Source organism: Grammomys surdaster, unplaced genomic scaffold, assembly GCF_004785775.1.
Source record: "Grammomys surdaster isolate TR1022 unplaced genomic scaffold, NIH_TR_1.0 271, whole genome shotgun sequence".
Classification (NCBI taxonomy): domain Eukaryota; kingdom Metazoa; phylum Chordata; class Mammalia; order Rodentia; family Muridae; genus Grammomys; species Grammomys surdaster.
The window spans coordinates 12,294,277-12,311,605 of NW_021604712.1; the positions used below are offsets into that span (position 1 = coordinate 12,294,277).

At 38.4% G+C, this 17,329-nt stretch overlaps 1 protein-coding gene across 1 annotated transcript; it reads left to right on the plus strand.

The window, feature by feature from the left end:
• Nucleotides 1-9,958: 9,958 nt before the first annotated feature.
• LOC114628747 (putative POTE ankyrin domain family member M) lies at nucleotides 9,959-17,060 on the plus strand. Its single transcript, XM_028776694.1, has 5 exons — nucleotides 9,959-10,209; nucleotides 12,291-12,405; nucleotides 12,550-12,723; nucleotides 15,404-15,510; nucleotides 16,919-17,060. The coding sequence occupies exons 1-5, from the start codon at nucleotides 9,959-9,961 to the stop codon at nucleotides 17,058-17,060; spliced, it is 789 nt and encodes a 262-aa protein (XP_028632527.1).
• The last annotated feature ends 269 nt before the right edge of the window (nucleotides 17,061-17,329 follow it).

The window sequence follows — 17,329 nt, forward strand, 5'->3', positions numbered from 1 at the left end:
CTAAACCACCTATCAAAGAGCACAGATAGGCTGGTTGTCAATGTAGTCACAGAGGACTATCCCGTGGAGGCTTGATGATGCAGAGAAAGTCAATGAGACAGGTTTGAGGTGTGTGGGAGGGGGAGTACCCTCATCGAGGTTAACAGGAGGAGGGATATGATGAAAGGCTTGTGGAAGGGGAAATGAGAATGGAGACAGGATTGGAAATGTAAATAAATGAAATAATTAAGAAAAAAGAAAAAAAGTATTTCGCCAAACTGGAAAATCTAAAAGAAATGGATACTTTTCTCAATTGTTAGAACTTACCAAAGTTAAATCAAGATCAGGTAAGCAATTTAAACTGATCTAGTGTAATAGAAACTGTCACTAAGGGTCTCCCAAAGTAAAGAAGCCTAGGGCCAAATAGTTTTATTGCAGAGTTCTACTAGATTTCCAAAGGAATAATACTAATACTTCTTAAACTATTCAACAAGCTTCTGGTCTCCATCTGCACCAGGGGCTACACAAACCCTACACATCAGGAGAGAGCTAGTCTCCCAAGGAGTGCTGACACCTCTAAGATCACAGACTCACAGGCCCATAAGAGGGAAAAGCCCCAGTCAGACATAGCAAGACCAACTAACACCAGAGATAAACAGATGGTGAGAGGCAAGAGCAAGAACCTTACCAACAGAAACCAAGGCTACTTGGCATCATCAGAACTCAGTTCTCCCACGAGAGCAAGTCCTGAATAACCACAACAAACTCGAAAAGCAAGATTCAGGTTTAAAATCACATCTCATGATGATGATAGAGGACTTTAAGAAGCAATAAATGACTCCCTTAAAGAGGAAATAGAAAAATCCTTAAAGAATTACAGGAAAACACAACCAAATAGGTGAAGGAATTGAACAAAACCATCCAGTATCTAAAATGGAAGTAGAAACAATAAAGAAATCACAAAGGAGACTACTCAGGAGATAGAAAACCTAGGAAATCAGGAGTCATAGATGCAAGCATCATCACAAATACAAGAGATAGAAGAAAGAATCTCAGGTACAGAAGATGCCATAGAAGACAGGAACAAAACTATCAAAGGAAATGCAAAATGTAAAAGACTCCTAACCCAAAACATCCAGGAAATCCAGGACACAATGAGAAGACCAAACCTAAGGATAATAGAAATAGATGAGAGTGAAGATTCCTAACTTAAAGGGCCAGTAAATATCTTCAATAAAATTATGGAAGAAAACTTCCCTAACCTAAAGAAAGAGATGCACATGAACATACAAGAAGTCTACAGTGCTCAAAATAGACTGTTGGGCTGTAGAAGCACACCTTGGGTTGGCATGGGCCTGGAACCCCAAGACTACAGGTGTTTGGCCATGCCCCAGAACCCAGGGCCCTGATACTCGGTCTTATCTCCATTTAACCTGTACCATCAGTCATGTAAGACACAGGTAGGGGGCGTGACTAATAGGCCTCTGCCTCGAGAGATTTACATTTTAATAAGGCTGGGGGGCCTAGATAATTGTTATCTCCTCCCTAGTCCCTCCTCTTTCCCACTCCCTATACAAGCTAGCTCTCCCCTGGCTTGGGGGGGGCGCATTCACATCCAGATCCAACTTTCCTGTCATGGACAATAAAGCTACTCTTTGGAAACCCAGTCCACATGCCTTTTGGGGCCTGCTGTGAACTAGCTTCCAGCCTCTGGAGGATTGGATTGTCTCGTGTATGTGAGACCCTGCCTGCAGGAAAGCCTCCAGAACTCCTCCGCTGCAGTCTGCAGGCTGCCTGTGCTGCCATGCCCCCACAGGCCGCTTCTGCTGCTGCTCGGGGACTCTGCGGCTTCCACGGACCACGGGCAGGCCCAAGCCACCCTCAGCACATGTTTTTTTCCCACAATAGACTAGATCAAAAAAGAAATTCCTCCTGTTACATAATAATCAAAACACCAAATGCACAAAACAAAGAAAGAATATTAAAAGCAGTAAGAGAAAAAGGTCAAGTAACATGTAAAAGTAGACCTATAAGAATTCCACCAGACTTCTCACTACAGACTATAAAATCCAGAAGATCACGGACAGATGTCATACAGACCCTAAGAGAACACAAAAGCCAGCCCAGACTACTGTACCAGAAAACTCTCAATTACTATAGATGGAGAAACCAAGATATTCCATGACAAAACCATGAAATACACAATATTTTCCAACAAATCCAGCCCTACAAAGATAATAGAAGGAAAACTCCAATACAAGGAGGGAAACTACAACCTAGAAAAAGCAAGAAATTAATCTTCCAACAAAAAGAACATAGCCACACAAACACAATTCCACCTCTAATAACAAAAATAACAGGAAGCAACAATCACTTTTCCTTAATATCTCTTAACATCAATGGACTCAATAACCCAATTTAAAAAAAAAAGAGAGACTAATGGACTAGATACATAAACAAAACCCAGCATTTTGCTTCATAGAGGTAACACACCTCAGTTACAAAGACAGACACTACCTCAAAGTAAAAGGAAAACAATTTTCCAAGCAAACGATCCCAAGAACCAAGCTGGAGCAGTCATCTTATTATTGAATAAAATTGACTTTCAACCAAAAGTTATCAAAAAGATAAGGATGGACACTTCATACTTGTCAAAGGAAAAAATCTACCAAGATGAACTCTCAATTCTGAACATTTATGCTCCAAATGCAAGGGCACCAACATACATAAAAGAAACTTTACTAAAACTGAAAGCACACATTACAACTCACACAATAGTAGTAGGGGATTTCAACACCCCACTCTCCATTTTCAGTTCTAATTTTATTAATTTAGATACTGTTTCTGTGCCCTCTGGTTAGTCTGGCTAAGGGTTTATCTATCGTGTTGATTTTCTCAAAGAACCAACTCCTGATTTTGTTAATATTTTGTATAGTTCTTTCTGTTTCTATTTGGTTGATTTCAGCCCTGAGTTTGATTATTTCCTGCACTCTACTCCTCTTGGGTGTATTTGGTTCTTTTTGTTCTAGAATTTCAGGTGTGTTGTCAAGTTGCTAGTGTATGCTCTCTCCAGTTTCTTTTCGTACACACTTTGAGTTTTCCCCTTAGAATTGCTTTAATTGTGTCCCATAAGTTTTGGTATGATGAGCCTTCATTTTCATTAAATTCTAAAAAGTCTTTAATTTCTTTCTTTATTTCTTCCTTGATCAAGTCATCATTGAGTAGTGTGTTGTTCAGTTTCCACGTGAATGTGGGTTTTCCAATGTTTTTGTTCTTATTGAAGACCAGCCTTATTCCATGGTGATCTGATAGGATGCAAGGGATTATTTCAATCTTTTTGTATCTGTTGAGGCCTGCTTTGTGACCTATTATATGATCTATTTTGGAGAAGGTACCATGAGGTGTTGAGAAAAAGATATATTCTTTTGTTTTAGGATGAAATGTTCAATAGATATTCATTAAATCCATTTGGTTCATAACTTCCGTTAATTCCACTGTGTCTCTGTTTAGTTTTTGTTTCCACGATCTGTCCATTGCTGAGAGTGGGGTGTTAAAATCCCCCACTATTATTGTGTGAGGTGCAATGTGTGCTTTAAGTTTTAGTAAAATTTCTTTTATGTATGTGGGTGCCCTTGCATTTGAAGCATAAATGTTCAGAATTGAGAGTTCATCTTGGTAGATTTTTCCTTTGATGAGTATGAAGTGCCCTTCCTTATCTTTTTTGATAACTTTTGGTTAAAAGTCGATTTTATTTGAAATTAGAATGGCTACTTCAGCTTTTTTCTTGGGACCATTTGCTTGGAAAATTGTTTTCCAGCCCTTTACTCTGAGGTTGTGTCTGTTTTTGTCACTGATGTGAGTTTCCTGTATGCAGCAAAATTATGAGTCCTGTTTACATATCCAGTCTGTTAGTCTATGTGTTTTTATTGGGTAATTGAGTTCATTAATGTTAAGAGATATTAAGGAAAAATGATTGTTTTTTCTGACTATTTTAGTTATTAGAGGTGTAATTATGTCTGTGTAGCTCTCTTTTGGGGTTGTTGTAAGATTACCTCTTTGCTTTTTCTAGTTTCCTTCCTTGTGTTGATGTTTTTTTATCAGTTTTCCTTTGTAAGGTGGATTTGTGGGAAGATATTGTATAAATTTGGTTTTGTCATGGAATAACTTGGTTTCTCCATCTATAGTGATTGAGAGTTTTGCTGGCTATAGTAGTCTGTGCTGGCATTTGTGCTCTCTTAGGGTCTGTTTGATATCACTCCAGGATCTTCTGGCTTTTATAGTCTCTGGTGAGAAGGCTGGTGTAACTCTTATAGGTCTGCCTTTATATGTTACTTGACCTTTTTCTCATACTCCTCTTAATATTTTTTCTTTTTTGGTGTATTTGATGTTTTCATTAGTATGTGATGGGAGGAATTTCTTTTCTGGTCTAGTCTATTTGCAGTTCTGTAGGCTTCTTGTATGTTCATGGGCATCTCTTTCTTTATGTTAGGGAAGTTTTCCTCTATAATTTTGTTGAAGATATTTACTGGCCCTCTAATTTGGGAATCTTCACTCTCATCTATTCCTATTATCCTTAGGTTTGGTTTTCTCATTGTTTCCTGGATTTCCTGGATGTTTTGAGTTAGGAGCCTTTTGCATTTTCTGTTTTCTTTGATAGTTGTGTCCATGTCTTCTATGGCATCTTCTGTACCTGAGATTCTCTCTTCTATCTCTTGTATTCTGTTGGTGATGCTTGCATCTATGACTCCTGATCTCTTTCCTAGGTTTTCTATCTCCTGGGTAGTCTCCCTTTATGGTTTCTTTATTGTTTCTATTTCTATTTTTAGATCCTGGATGACTTTTTTAAATTCCTTCACCTGTTTGGTTATATTTTCTTGCAATTCTTTAAGGAATTTTTTTTTGTTTCCTCTTTAAGGGCTTCTACCTGTTTACTTGTGTTCTTCTGTATTTCTTTAAGGGAGTTGTTTATGTCCTTCTTAAAGTCCTCTATCATCCTCATGAGAAGGAATTTTAAATCTGAATCTTGATTTTCTGGTGTGATGGGGCATCCAGGAATTGCTATGGTAGGAGAATTGGGTTCTGACGATGTCAGATAACTTTGGTTTCTGTTGCTTATATTCTTGTGCTTTTCTTTTGCTATCTGGTTAACTCTAGTGCTACCTGTACTCACTGCCTCTGACTGGAATCTGTTTTTCCAGTTATCTTTCTTGTTTCAGATCTTTTCAGAGTCCAGATGTCTCTGTTATCCTGTGATCCTGAGCTCCTGGGTGGAAGAGCTCCTGGAACTCAAGCTTCCTCTGGGATCCTGAAATCCTGCTGCTCTGAGTGCAGAGGTTCCTCAACTGCTCCAAGTGCAGTGGTTCCACCACTGCTCTAAGATGGTTCAGGACCAAGCAAGGGGTGGAAGGGGAGTGGTATTCCAGAGGGGCAGGGTTTGGGTGGGTGATGGGTGCAGAGTTCCCCAGGCTCTCATTTGCAGTTCTGGGGCGTAGGGTTGTGGGGGAGGATTCTTACCAGCTGCTCTAGGAAGATTCAGGATAAGTTGTCTTCACAGAGCAGACCAGCCAGGCGTCTGCTCCAGCCAAAATGACCAAGCAAGAGGTCGAAGGGGAGTGGTATTCCAGAGGGGCGGGGTTTGGGTGGCTTGTAGCTCTGGGGTTTAGAGTTGTGGGGGAGGGATTTTACCTGCTGTTCTAGGAAGTTTCAGGATATGGTGTCTTCAAAGAGCAGACAAGCCAGGTGTCTGCCCCAGCCAAAAGGACCAAACAAGGTGTGGAAGGGGAGTGGTATTCTGGAGGGGTGGGGTTTGGGTGGGTGATAGGTCCAGAAGATAGCATTTTCAACAAATAGTGCTGGTTCAACTGGAGATCAGCATGTAGAAGAATGGAAACGGACCCATTCTTATATCCTTGTACAAAGCTCAAGTCCAAGTGGATCAAGGACCTTCATACAAAACTAGATACAAGAAACTAGTAGAAGAGAATGTGGGGAAAAACCTTGAATACTTGGGCACATATGAAAAGCTCCTGAACAGAACACCAATGGCTTATGCTCTAAGATCAAGAATTGACAAATGGGACCTCATAAAATTGCAAAGTTTCTGTAAGGCAAAGGACACTATCAATAGGACAAAATGGCAACTGACAGATTGGGAAAAGACCTTAAACAATCCTACATCCGATAGAGGGCTAATATCCAATATATACAAAGAACTCAAGAAATTAGACTCCAGACAACCAAATAACCCTATTAAAATGGGATACAGAGCTAAACAAAGAATTCTCAATTGAGGAATATTCAATGGCTGAGAAACACTTAAAGAAAAGTTCAATATCCTTAGTTATCAAAAAAATGCAAATTAAATCAATCCTGAGATTCCACCTCACACGAGTCAGAATGGCTAAGATAAAAAATGCAGGTTATTGCAGATGCTGGCTGGGATGTAGACAAAGAAGAACTCTCCTCCATTGCTGGTGGGATTGCAAGCTGGTAAATATCACTCTGGAAATCAATCTGGTGGTTACTTAGAAAACTGGAAATCATTCTTCCTGAAGGCCCAGTTATACCACTACTGGACGTATACTCAAAAGACACTCCAACACATAACAAGGACACATCTCCACTATATTTAGAGCAGTCTCATTTATAATAGTCATAATGAAGAAATAACCCAAATATCCCTCAACAACAGTATGGATACAGAAAATGTGGTACATTTATACAATGGAGTACTACTCAGCTACTAAAAACATTGACTTATGTAATTCACTAACTGTGGAGGTGGAGTTTAACAGATTACTAACAATATGTATCACTGATAAGTGGATATTAGCCCAAAAGCTCTCATTGCCCATGATACAACCCACAGACCCTATGAAGCCTATTAGGAGGAAGGAAGGTCAGGGTGTGGATGTTTCAGTTATGCTTAGAGGGGGAAACAGGATGATTATAGGAGTTAGAGGGAAAGGGAGACCTAGGAGGGAGAGAGGAGGGGAAGTGAAAAAAGGAGGGCAGGATCATGTATTGGAGGGTCCGGGAGAGAGGTATCATAGATTAGGAAGCTGAATAAAAATATGTAGCAGTGGGGGATGAGGAACTGGGGGTAGCCACTGGAGGGTCCCAGATGCAAGGAACTGAGATGTTCCCAGGACCCAACAGGGATAACTTTAGCTGAAAGTCTCAGTGAAGGGTAATCAGAACCTGTAGGATTACCTCCAGCAGATATGCACAGCCCCCATTTGAGGGATGGGGTCCCCACCCACCTCATACTTTTAACCCAGATTATATTCCTTTTCAAAGGAAAGACAAGGACAAAAAATGGAGCAAAGACTGAAGGAAAAGCCACCCAGGGACCACCCCACCTGGGAATCCATTCTATCTGCAGATCCCAAATCTCCACATTTCTAAGAGGCACATGCTGATAGGAACTTAGTGTGACTGTCCCCTGGGAGGTTCTGCCAACATCTGACCATTATAGTTGTGGCTGCTCATAGCCAACCACCAAACTGACTGCAGGGACTTTGGTGTAGGAGCTGGGGAAAGGACTGGAGGAGTGGAGGGCTATCGCAATCCTGTAGGAAGAACAACATTGGCTGGCCAGACCACCCAGAGCTCCCAGGGACTAGACTATCAACCAAGGAGTGTACATGGGAGGATCCATGAATCCAGGTACTTATGTAGCAGAGGATAGCCTTGTCTGGCATCAAAGGGAGCAGAGGCTCTTGGTCCTGTGTAGGTTTGATGCCCCAGGATAGGCCGATGCTTGAGTGGTGGGGTAAGAGTGGGTTGTTGGCTGGGGAAGCACCCTCATAGAGGCAAAGGGGAGGGGGGAGAATGCAGATGGGATAGGGGTGTTATGGAGGGGTAACCTATAAGGGGAATATCATTTGAGATGTAAACTAATGGAATGATTAATTTTAAAAACGGAGAAATATGCATACAGACTGTGGTGGTTTGAATATGTTGGCCTAGAGAGTGGCACTATTAGAAGGTGTGGCCTTATTGGAGTAGGTGTGGCCTTGATGGAGGAAGTGTGTCATTGTGGGCATGTTGTTAAGGCCCCCATACTAGCTCCCTGGAAGTCAATCTTCTTCTAGCTGCCTTCGCAATAAGAGATAGAACTCTCAGCTCTTTCAGTGCAATAGGTACCTAGATGCTGCCATGCTTCTCTCCATAATGATAATCGACTGAACCTCTGAACCTGTACGCAGGCCTCAATAAAATGTTACCCTTTATAAGAATTGCCATGGTCATCATTTCTATTCTTAGCAAGCAGTAAAGCCCTAAGACATATTCATATACAGACACAGACATACACAGACACACAGAGTGAGAAAGAGATATTTTTAATGTATAAAAATACAATTTAAAATAATTAGCAAATCCTCATTCTTTATTTCTATGAGGACAACGATAAACGGCTGAATATATTAGAAAAATAATAGGCAACTTGTATGTGAAATTCAAGAGAAAGAATGTAAAAACTGTTGCATTCCTTTACAAGGAAATCTCTATACACTAAGCACAGAAATTCTGTCAAAAGCATCAGTTACTGATCAAGCAGGGCACTGGGGCTGGAAATCAAGGTGGATTTATTACTACATTTAGACACTAATAAACTGAAGGTAATGATCACATCTTTCAAGATCTCTGAGATGATGCTCTTCAGAGATTGGATTTGTTAATTTTCAGTTTCTGTGATAAAACATCATGACCAGAGCATCTTAGGGAAGGAAGAATGAATTTGGGCTTACATTCCCAGAGGCATAAGAGTTTATCACGATAGGGATACTCAGCAGCAATTGGCAAGCATGGTGAGAAGCAACAGAAGCTTAGAGATTCCATCTCAGTCAGTCAGAGGCAGGATGCAGAGAACAAACATTGTGTGCAGAGACTATAACTATTCAAGGCCTGTTTCCAAAAACAGATGTCATCTATCAAAGCTCCATCTCCCCAAAATTTCACAGTCTCCCTAAATAGCACCACCACTTGAGACCAAGTTTTCAAATATCTGAACCTGTGGGAGACGTATTGAAGACAGTGTGGAGACACTAAGGGCATATAAAATATATTCTATGAATTAATAGCAGAAATTTCCCCACATCAAGGGACATATTTCAACCAAAACTGTTCAGGAGACATTTAGAACCACAACGGCCATGGTTGGATACTAACCTCTCCACATCGTGTTATAATTATGTTAAAAGTTTTAATTTGTTCCCCATTATTATTTTATTATTATTTTTCAGCATGTTCTTACTAGGCAGCTCTGGATCACACTGTAGACTGACCTCAAAATTATAGGTATCCATGTGTCTGCCCCCCTCCCCCGCCAAGTGTCAGGATTAAAGACCTATGATATCACTTCTAGATTTACAAAAAATTTAACTTTAAAGCTTTTCACTACATTGAAAATTCCAAGATCACAGAACCAAAAACAAGCAGGGAGAAGCCTCAACAAAGAAATTCCATTTCCCTACAGAGGCAAATTCATTCAGGATTTCTTAGTGAAAACAAAACAAAACACCAACAGCAAAGAAAAAGGAAAACAAGAATCCAGAGAAAAGATTTTTAGAATGAAAACTTACACTCCCCTTACTGACTCCCTGCCCCCCACTTCCAAAGTGCCAAGACGATTACTGTAGGTAATAATGGAATACATAAACCTTGAATAAGAGATCAAGACCTCACTAGATAAGCATAGGTAAAAGCCCAGGAAGAGCGCGAGACTTACACTGAACATGCGCAGTGGACATTATTCGCTCCAGAAACTGTTACCCTGAGGAAGAAAGCGCATGCTTTTATTTACCACTGTTGCTTAGTAACGGCTGTTCCATAACTGGCTGCTTGTTTGACAGGTCAGAGCTTATCACTTCTGGGATTCCCAGAGTTAGGTTCTGACTGTTAGAAGTTCAGAGATTAAAAGTTCATATTTCTTAAAATTATTTAGTTTTGAGCTAACACACAGTTGGCCACAGAGATGTTCTCCACTTTGAGGAAGTTCTGCTGCTGTAAGAGAGAGCCAAAAACACCCTTGGGGTTTTGTGATGGCCCAAGTACCTGGAAGGTGTGCTTGGCCTGTTGTGACTGTAGCCATGAGGATAGGTATGGCCAGTCTTATGATCCAGAGAATAAATTCCATGAAGCAGTGTGCATGGGAAAGATCAGAGTGGTGTTGCACTTCCTCTCTAAGAAGAACTTTAATGTAAATGACCAGGATAAAGGAAAACGGTGAGAACAATTGGAAACTAAGGATGACAGGCCACGAGGAAATCGGGTGATGGGAAAAACCTACTTTTCTTAGCTAAACTGAGGACAAGAAGGGTGGTGAAAGTCTAGCTATGCTTTCTGTACTATAGTCTTCTTGGCACCTGTGATCACACAGAGGTCCAGTGTCCAGATTTTCTGGAGGAGAAGATTCTCCAGCAGGTTTAGGGTCATCCCATAATTCCTATCAAGAGCATTTTATCGAATATACAATGCAATAGCATAACAAAATATAAAGAAATAGGATTTAATTTTAATGTACATAATAAACACCATGTTATATGAACTGTGGAAAATACAGAATTCAAGTAATGTTCCTCATACTGCATCTTCCTCATCCCTAAAATTATTCAAGTATAATTCAGTATGAATTTCACATCTTCATACGCTAACATTTATATCCTTCACTGAACAATAACAGCAATAATCTGAACTTCAAAGCTGTATGTTCCTTGTCTTCTTTCACTTTCTCGTTATTACTCAGCAGTGCCTTATGGGTATCTTTTTACATCTCAGTAAATTTCCCATATTTATCTTAAGCGTCTTCATTCATTACTTAATATATTTCTTAAAGCTTGTTCAACACTGCCTTGATCAGCCACAATTTTCCTAACACCATTTGTTGACAAGCTCCATGTTAACTGCAAGTTACTTTTGACATTTTTACTTACTCCTGATGAAGGCAGATAAAGCTTTCTGGAAGTTTCATGATTTAAAAATCACCAATCTCCCTTGTTAAATTGTTATGAGATATTGACATTCTAAGGCATAGCAAATATCTAATTTCAATATATTCTATGAACTTAACTGTCATTGAAAAGAGCCATATTTACTTATGTAAACCTCAAATTTCCTTTTAAAGTTTCTTAAAAATCAAAGCAATATTTTCTGTGCATTTAGATGCCGCTGTTGATATTTTTCATGGTTTTTATTCATAGTACTTTCCATAACTAACTTTTTTATAAACCTCAGGGTAAAGAATGCTGTACATATATGTCACATTTAACATAGTTGCAAAACACCATGGATTGCGTGATGGTATTTTACCTGTGTATTAAGAATTGTCAATTGTTTTACATTGTGAGTTTTAAATATATTCCAATTTTAGGTTAGTTAAAATGTGAGAAAAAGACAATCTTGAGCTTGGAACCATGTTGTATCTACAATTCAGGTTTCCTGGAGGCTGAGGCAGTAGGACCTTAAACTTAAAAAGAGTGTGTCTCAAATTTTAAAGGCATTATCTTAGCCTCTGTGTAATAAATGATCCTTAATATTGTTTTGCAAAATAGTTATAATGGAACTATGATTCAATTTAAAAATATTTGCTAGTGTTAACAGTGATAATTTTAACATCTAGTAGACGACCAGTTGTTAAGAATTTTTTTCCAAAAGTTGCAAAGGTTATTGATTTATTCATTTGTTCATTTGTTTGTTTTCTTTAAAGATAGTCTGAGGCTCACCAGTACACTAAGAAAAGGGAACCACATTGTATGTGGTCCTGCTAAAAATCTGTTCCTCCCCTGTAGTTCCTCTGTCATTTCTTCAGTAGTTACTCACATAGTGAATCCAGTTACTGTTGTTGCAAAAGTTCTTATTGATGCATTCTAATTTGACAGAAGAGAAGTGTTTCTTTTAATTCCCATTTCATGGACAAGGAGATTACAACAAATAAAGGCTGGGAAATAGTTGATCGATAAGAATCTTAGAGCAGGATGAAAATTCAATAGAAGTTCAGCCTAATGGCTATGTTCCTTCTATTCAAATAGGATGCTCTTGGTTCCCTAGCTCAGTGATAGAACATTTACCTAGGCTGCAACAGCGATGGGTTTTATTCATACTGCCATAAAATTTCTGAATAGTAAATTGTTCTAATATAGTAAATAATAAGAGCAAATGAATATAATTTTAGAATAAAGTTCAATATTTGTTGTTTATGGGTCAGAGGACTTAAATGTCATGTAACATTAGCAAATACATGAGTGACTGTGTATTTTGACATAGCACCCTACAGTAGAATTTCATTAAATTGCCTCTTATTCCCACAGAACTGCACTGCACTTCGCAAGTTTTTATGGTCATCTGCATCTGGTTCAGTTCTTGTTATATAATGACTGCATGGTAAATGTCCTTGATGATCAAAAAGCCACACCACTAATGAAGGTAGTTCAAAGTTCTCAGTTTCAAGAATAAATTTGATCTAAATGGTTAGAATGAAAGGAAAATTAATATCACTTAAGTATAAATCATGAAGAAACCTGGGGAAAGTTTATGTTGAATTCTTTGAATTGGTAATGTTTTCCACAGGCTGTACAAAGCTGGGAGACAAAGATTGTTTCTGTTCTCCTTGATAATGGAGCAGATCCCAATTGTAAGGATTCCAATGGAGAAACAGCACTACATCAGGCCGTATATGTTAACAGTCCAGATATTGCCGCCAGTCTTCTTGAATATGGAGCAGAAATTGAAGAAACTACAAAGGTAATGATTTTCCCAAATTGAATTCCAAAGTATTTGAAAGCTAAGTGCTTTAAAAGTGTCATGTGTAGGGACAATTTTCTAAGTTTACAAGTTCAAGTATTCTTTTTTTGGGGTTGTTTTATTTATTTCAAATATTGTCCCCCTTCCTGGTCTCCCTTCACAAACCCCCCTTCCCATACCCCTTTACCTTTGCCTCTAAGACGGTACTCCTGTATCCACCCACCCTCTCCAGCCTCACCCTTCTACCATCCTCCTCCACAGGACCAAAGGCTTTCCCTTCCATTGATGCCAGGTAAGGCAATCCTCTGCCACACATGTAGCTGGAGCCATGGACACAACCATGTATACTCTTTGGTTGGTGGTTTAGTCACTGGAAGCTCAGGGGTGACTGGTCCATTAGTTGATATTGTTATTATTCATATGGGATTGCAATCCCCTTCAGCTCCTCAGTCCCTTCCCTAACTCTTCCACTGGGGTCTCTGGTCTCAGTTGGATAGTTGTCTGTGAGTATCTGTATTAGTCAGGTGCTGACACAGCCTCTCAGGGGACATTTATACCAGACTTCTGTCAGTAAGCACTTCTTGGCTTCAGCAATAGTGTCAAGGTTTGGTGTTTGCATATGGAATGGGGTGTTTGCAGATGGTGGGATGGTCTCTGGGTGGCTTTTGCTTCCGTCTCTGCTCCATTTTTTGTCACTGCATTTGCTTTAGACACGAATAATTCTGGGTTAAAAGTTTTGAGATGTTGAGTGGCCCAATCTCTCACCTGGGAGCTGTGCTTATCTACTGGAGGTGGTCTCTACAGGTTCTATAGAACCTCCCCTTTGTTGGGTATTTCAGCTAATGTTATCCTCGTTGGGTCCTGGGAAACTCTTGCTTCCCTGGTGTCTGGGACTTTTTAGTGGCTGCCCCCAGTTCCCCACCCCCACTGCTACATATTTCTGTTCATTTTCCTGGCCTTCTGAATTTCTGTCCTGTCTCTTCCCATACCTTACCCTGCCCTTGTTATTATTCTAAGCAAAATATAAATATAAATTAGGAATAATGCCTCATCTATCACTGGAAGCTCAGTTATGCTGATCTATATGCCCTAACTTTAGAACACTAGTCATGCAGTAACTTGGATTTAGATGTAGTAGTGATAGAAAGCAGCAGGCAGAGTATATTAAAGATCAGCAAGTGGTGAAAATGCAGTCACTAAAAGGCTATCACATCCACAATTGACATATCTGCAATATAACTAACTATCACACCTATGGAAGACTCATGGAACATTGAGGAAGAGAAGTCTAAACGAATGTGTGGTCCAGAGCCCAGGATGCCTGTTACAAGACAGTGTCTTCTAGATATGAAAGGGATATTGAACCTATGAAGTCTCACTAATATGGTTGCCTAAACAAGATGAACACAATAAAATCATCAATTGACATGCAACTACTGATGGGGAAACTTCAAAAGAACCATTGATAAATGAAGAGTTGCCTGCTAGCCATGGTTGAAAAGAGAAGAATTCATATTTCTCCAGGGATGAACTCCCTGATAGATTACTCAGTGACAATATCCAGCCATAAGCACACACTCATACACACACCAAAAGAGACAGAGAGACAGACTGAGTAAGAAAGACAAAGAAAAGGAGACATAAAGACAGAGAGAGGGGGTGACATTAAATGGAATTATTAGGTTGTACATATGTGTGTGTGTCCTCAATAAAGATGATGCGAATTTGAGAGGGAGTGGCACACAAGGGGAGTTGAAGGAGTGACGGGATATTAATAAAATAAATATAGTTCTCATGTAGTAACTTATCAAATAATTTAAATAAAAAAATTTAAAATGATATATTGGGCTTTCAAAACTCTAAGACAGTTTTCCTATTCTAAAAGGACAGAATCAATTTCTAGTTAACCAATCAAAGTCTCTTTGAGGTATTGTTCATTTTTAGTCCATTACTTTGGTGATATTTTTGGAGAAAGATGTTGACATTGTTAACCTGGGTCCACCTTCAACAATAAACCAAGTAGTGTTTCTTCTATGTCCTCTGCAAACTTTCACATCCTTACAAAGCTCCGAGAATTATGTGTTTTAAACATCTTCTGCTGTTGCTAATGTTTTCCCCGTAGAAGATCTGTTAAACAGTATTTCAGAAATCAATTTTTAAGTACTCGACAATTCCACAATTATATCATAATGCGTAATTGAAATTTTCTACTGGGAAATGATGCATCGGCCACATAAATGTGTTTTGAAATGCAGAACTTCTGACATAAAGAAATTTTAGCTCACCCATGCAACACAGGAATGAAAATCTTTGCTAATGTGTGTTTTGAGGAGACTCTTAAGATAAATTCTCCAGAGATTTTCATTAGAAGGGAACAGTAACATGATTCCAAAATACCATAACAGATGCTGTGATGGGAACCATAGGTCCATGGGAACTGTTTATAGGACTAAAGTGTTTCACACCCGGTTGAGAGTAGACCAGAGGTCTTGTGACAGGTATAGGCAGGGCTGGAGCATTTCAATGCTGAAAAACATGAGAATGTGCATTAGACTAATAAGGAAAAGACTACTTCACCTCTAGTCTATGGTAAATAATCTGTTTACAGGGCTAGATATATGATATTCAGTTTAGCTATGGAATATGCAATATTGTGAATTATTAATCTATATAATTACAGGATGGGTTTACACCTCTCCTGCTGGCACTTCGAGAAAAAAGACTCCATGTGGCAGAATATTTAATAAAGTATGGTGCAAATATTCATGTACGGGATGATTATCAAAGGTACTGTATTTTGACCTTTAAAACACTCCTGGTGTGGCTCAGTAGTTAAGAGTACCAAGCGCTCTTTCAAAGGTGCTGTGTTCAATTACCAATAACAACATGGTAGTACACAACCATCTGCAATGGGGTCTGGTGCTCTCTTCTGTTGTGCTGAAGAGAGCAATGATCATGTGCTTATATGCATAAAATAATAAATAAATCTTAAAAAAACACTACTGGTGTCTAGAATAGAAAAAACCACTCAGATAAAAATCATTATAGGAATACATTAGAAGTTATCAACAAAATATCAATTAATTAAGTATATCTATTTTATGAAATGATTATAATAATGAGATATATATATATATATATATGTATATATATATGACACACACTCAGGTTTATATCCCTATTATAATGAGATTTTTTCTCATTTACAATATTACTTTGTCCTTCCTATGATCTTATATTAGCTGAAAAACTTCATCTAACTGTTATGAAAGCTATGAACTATAAGTGAAATTATGGATTCACCAAGAAATTTATAATCATTTTATTTTAACTTTTAAGTATGAATAAAGGTAAAAATCTTATATTACATGACTATTTGCTTTAAATTTCTTTCTTTGAATAATACTTATATCAGGATTTTCCCAAGTGGCCATCATTACCAGATATTGTTAATATTGCTTTTTATATAATAATTTGTAGTTTCATTAGCCCATAACAATTAAAGAAAGTAGCTTTAACTGGATAAAGTTCAATGGTATGTGAGTGGAAGAGAAGCACTTAGTGATATAAGACAGTGTTAGCTCCAAATTTTCCAGTTTCTAGTTCTACAACCTTAGGAACAGTCTTTAACCTCCAAATACATTTTTATTGTGTGTAGAGATGAAAACCAACTTGAATGGTGGTTGCAAACTTACATAGTGGCATGCAGTTCAATCCTTACTAGAATCAGTAATTGAAAGCACTATGCCATGTGTTTTTATCATTAACATTATTTTATAACATTACTAATATGGCTTTATGCAAATGGATATTCCTTATTTGACAGTGAATTATATTACACTAGAGTAGGAAGGAAATGGCATTCTTTTTCATATAAATCTTTCTATATGTTTTGTAAATGTTCTTCAAATAGTTATTCACAATGAAGAAATTAAAATAAGCATTCTTCTATAAAAATCACACTGTGGGCCAAGAAGGTTTTTGCTTGTTTTATCTCTTTAGCCTTATAGACACTTTACAAATTTGAACTCTGTGCTTTCAAGGTTCTTAAATCTGGTTAGTAAATGGTTAATTGTACATACATATCAGTCATACATTAACTTAGTAAAATATATTATGTTCACTGCTTAAATGCATCAAATTGGTAAAAAAATATTATATTCAGTGTTTAAATAATTTGTCTCTGTCATTCTAGAACAACACTCATGTATGCAGTTAAATGTGACTCTGAAGCCATTGTTGAGCAATTACTGAAGAAAGGTGTTGATCACACCTTAAAGGATGCATTTGGGTGGAGTGCACTTCAGTATGCTGTGGCAGGGAAACGGAAAGTGTAAGCATAGTGTCAAAATGCTAATTAACACGAAATTTAGGCATGAAATATTTACTAATGCTGTATTTTATCCAAGATGAGACCGTATTATTTAGATACTTTTGAAACAGAACCATTTTAGTCAACTGCACCTGCCAAAGAGCGCGCAGATTGGTCTGACGTAGTAGCAATGGGTGCAGGAGACTTTATATCAGGACTGATTTGTGGTGATTCTTGGAATCACACTAAGGGTTCTGAATGTACTAGGCATGTTTCCTACCACTGAGCTTCACT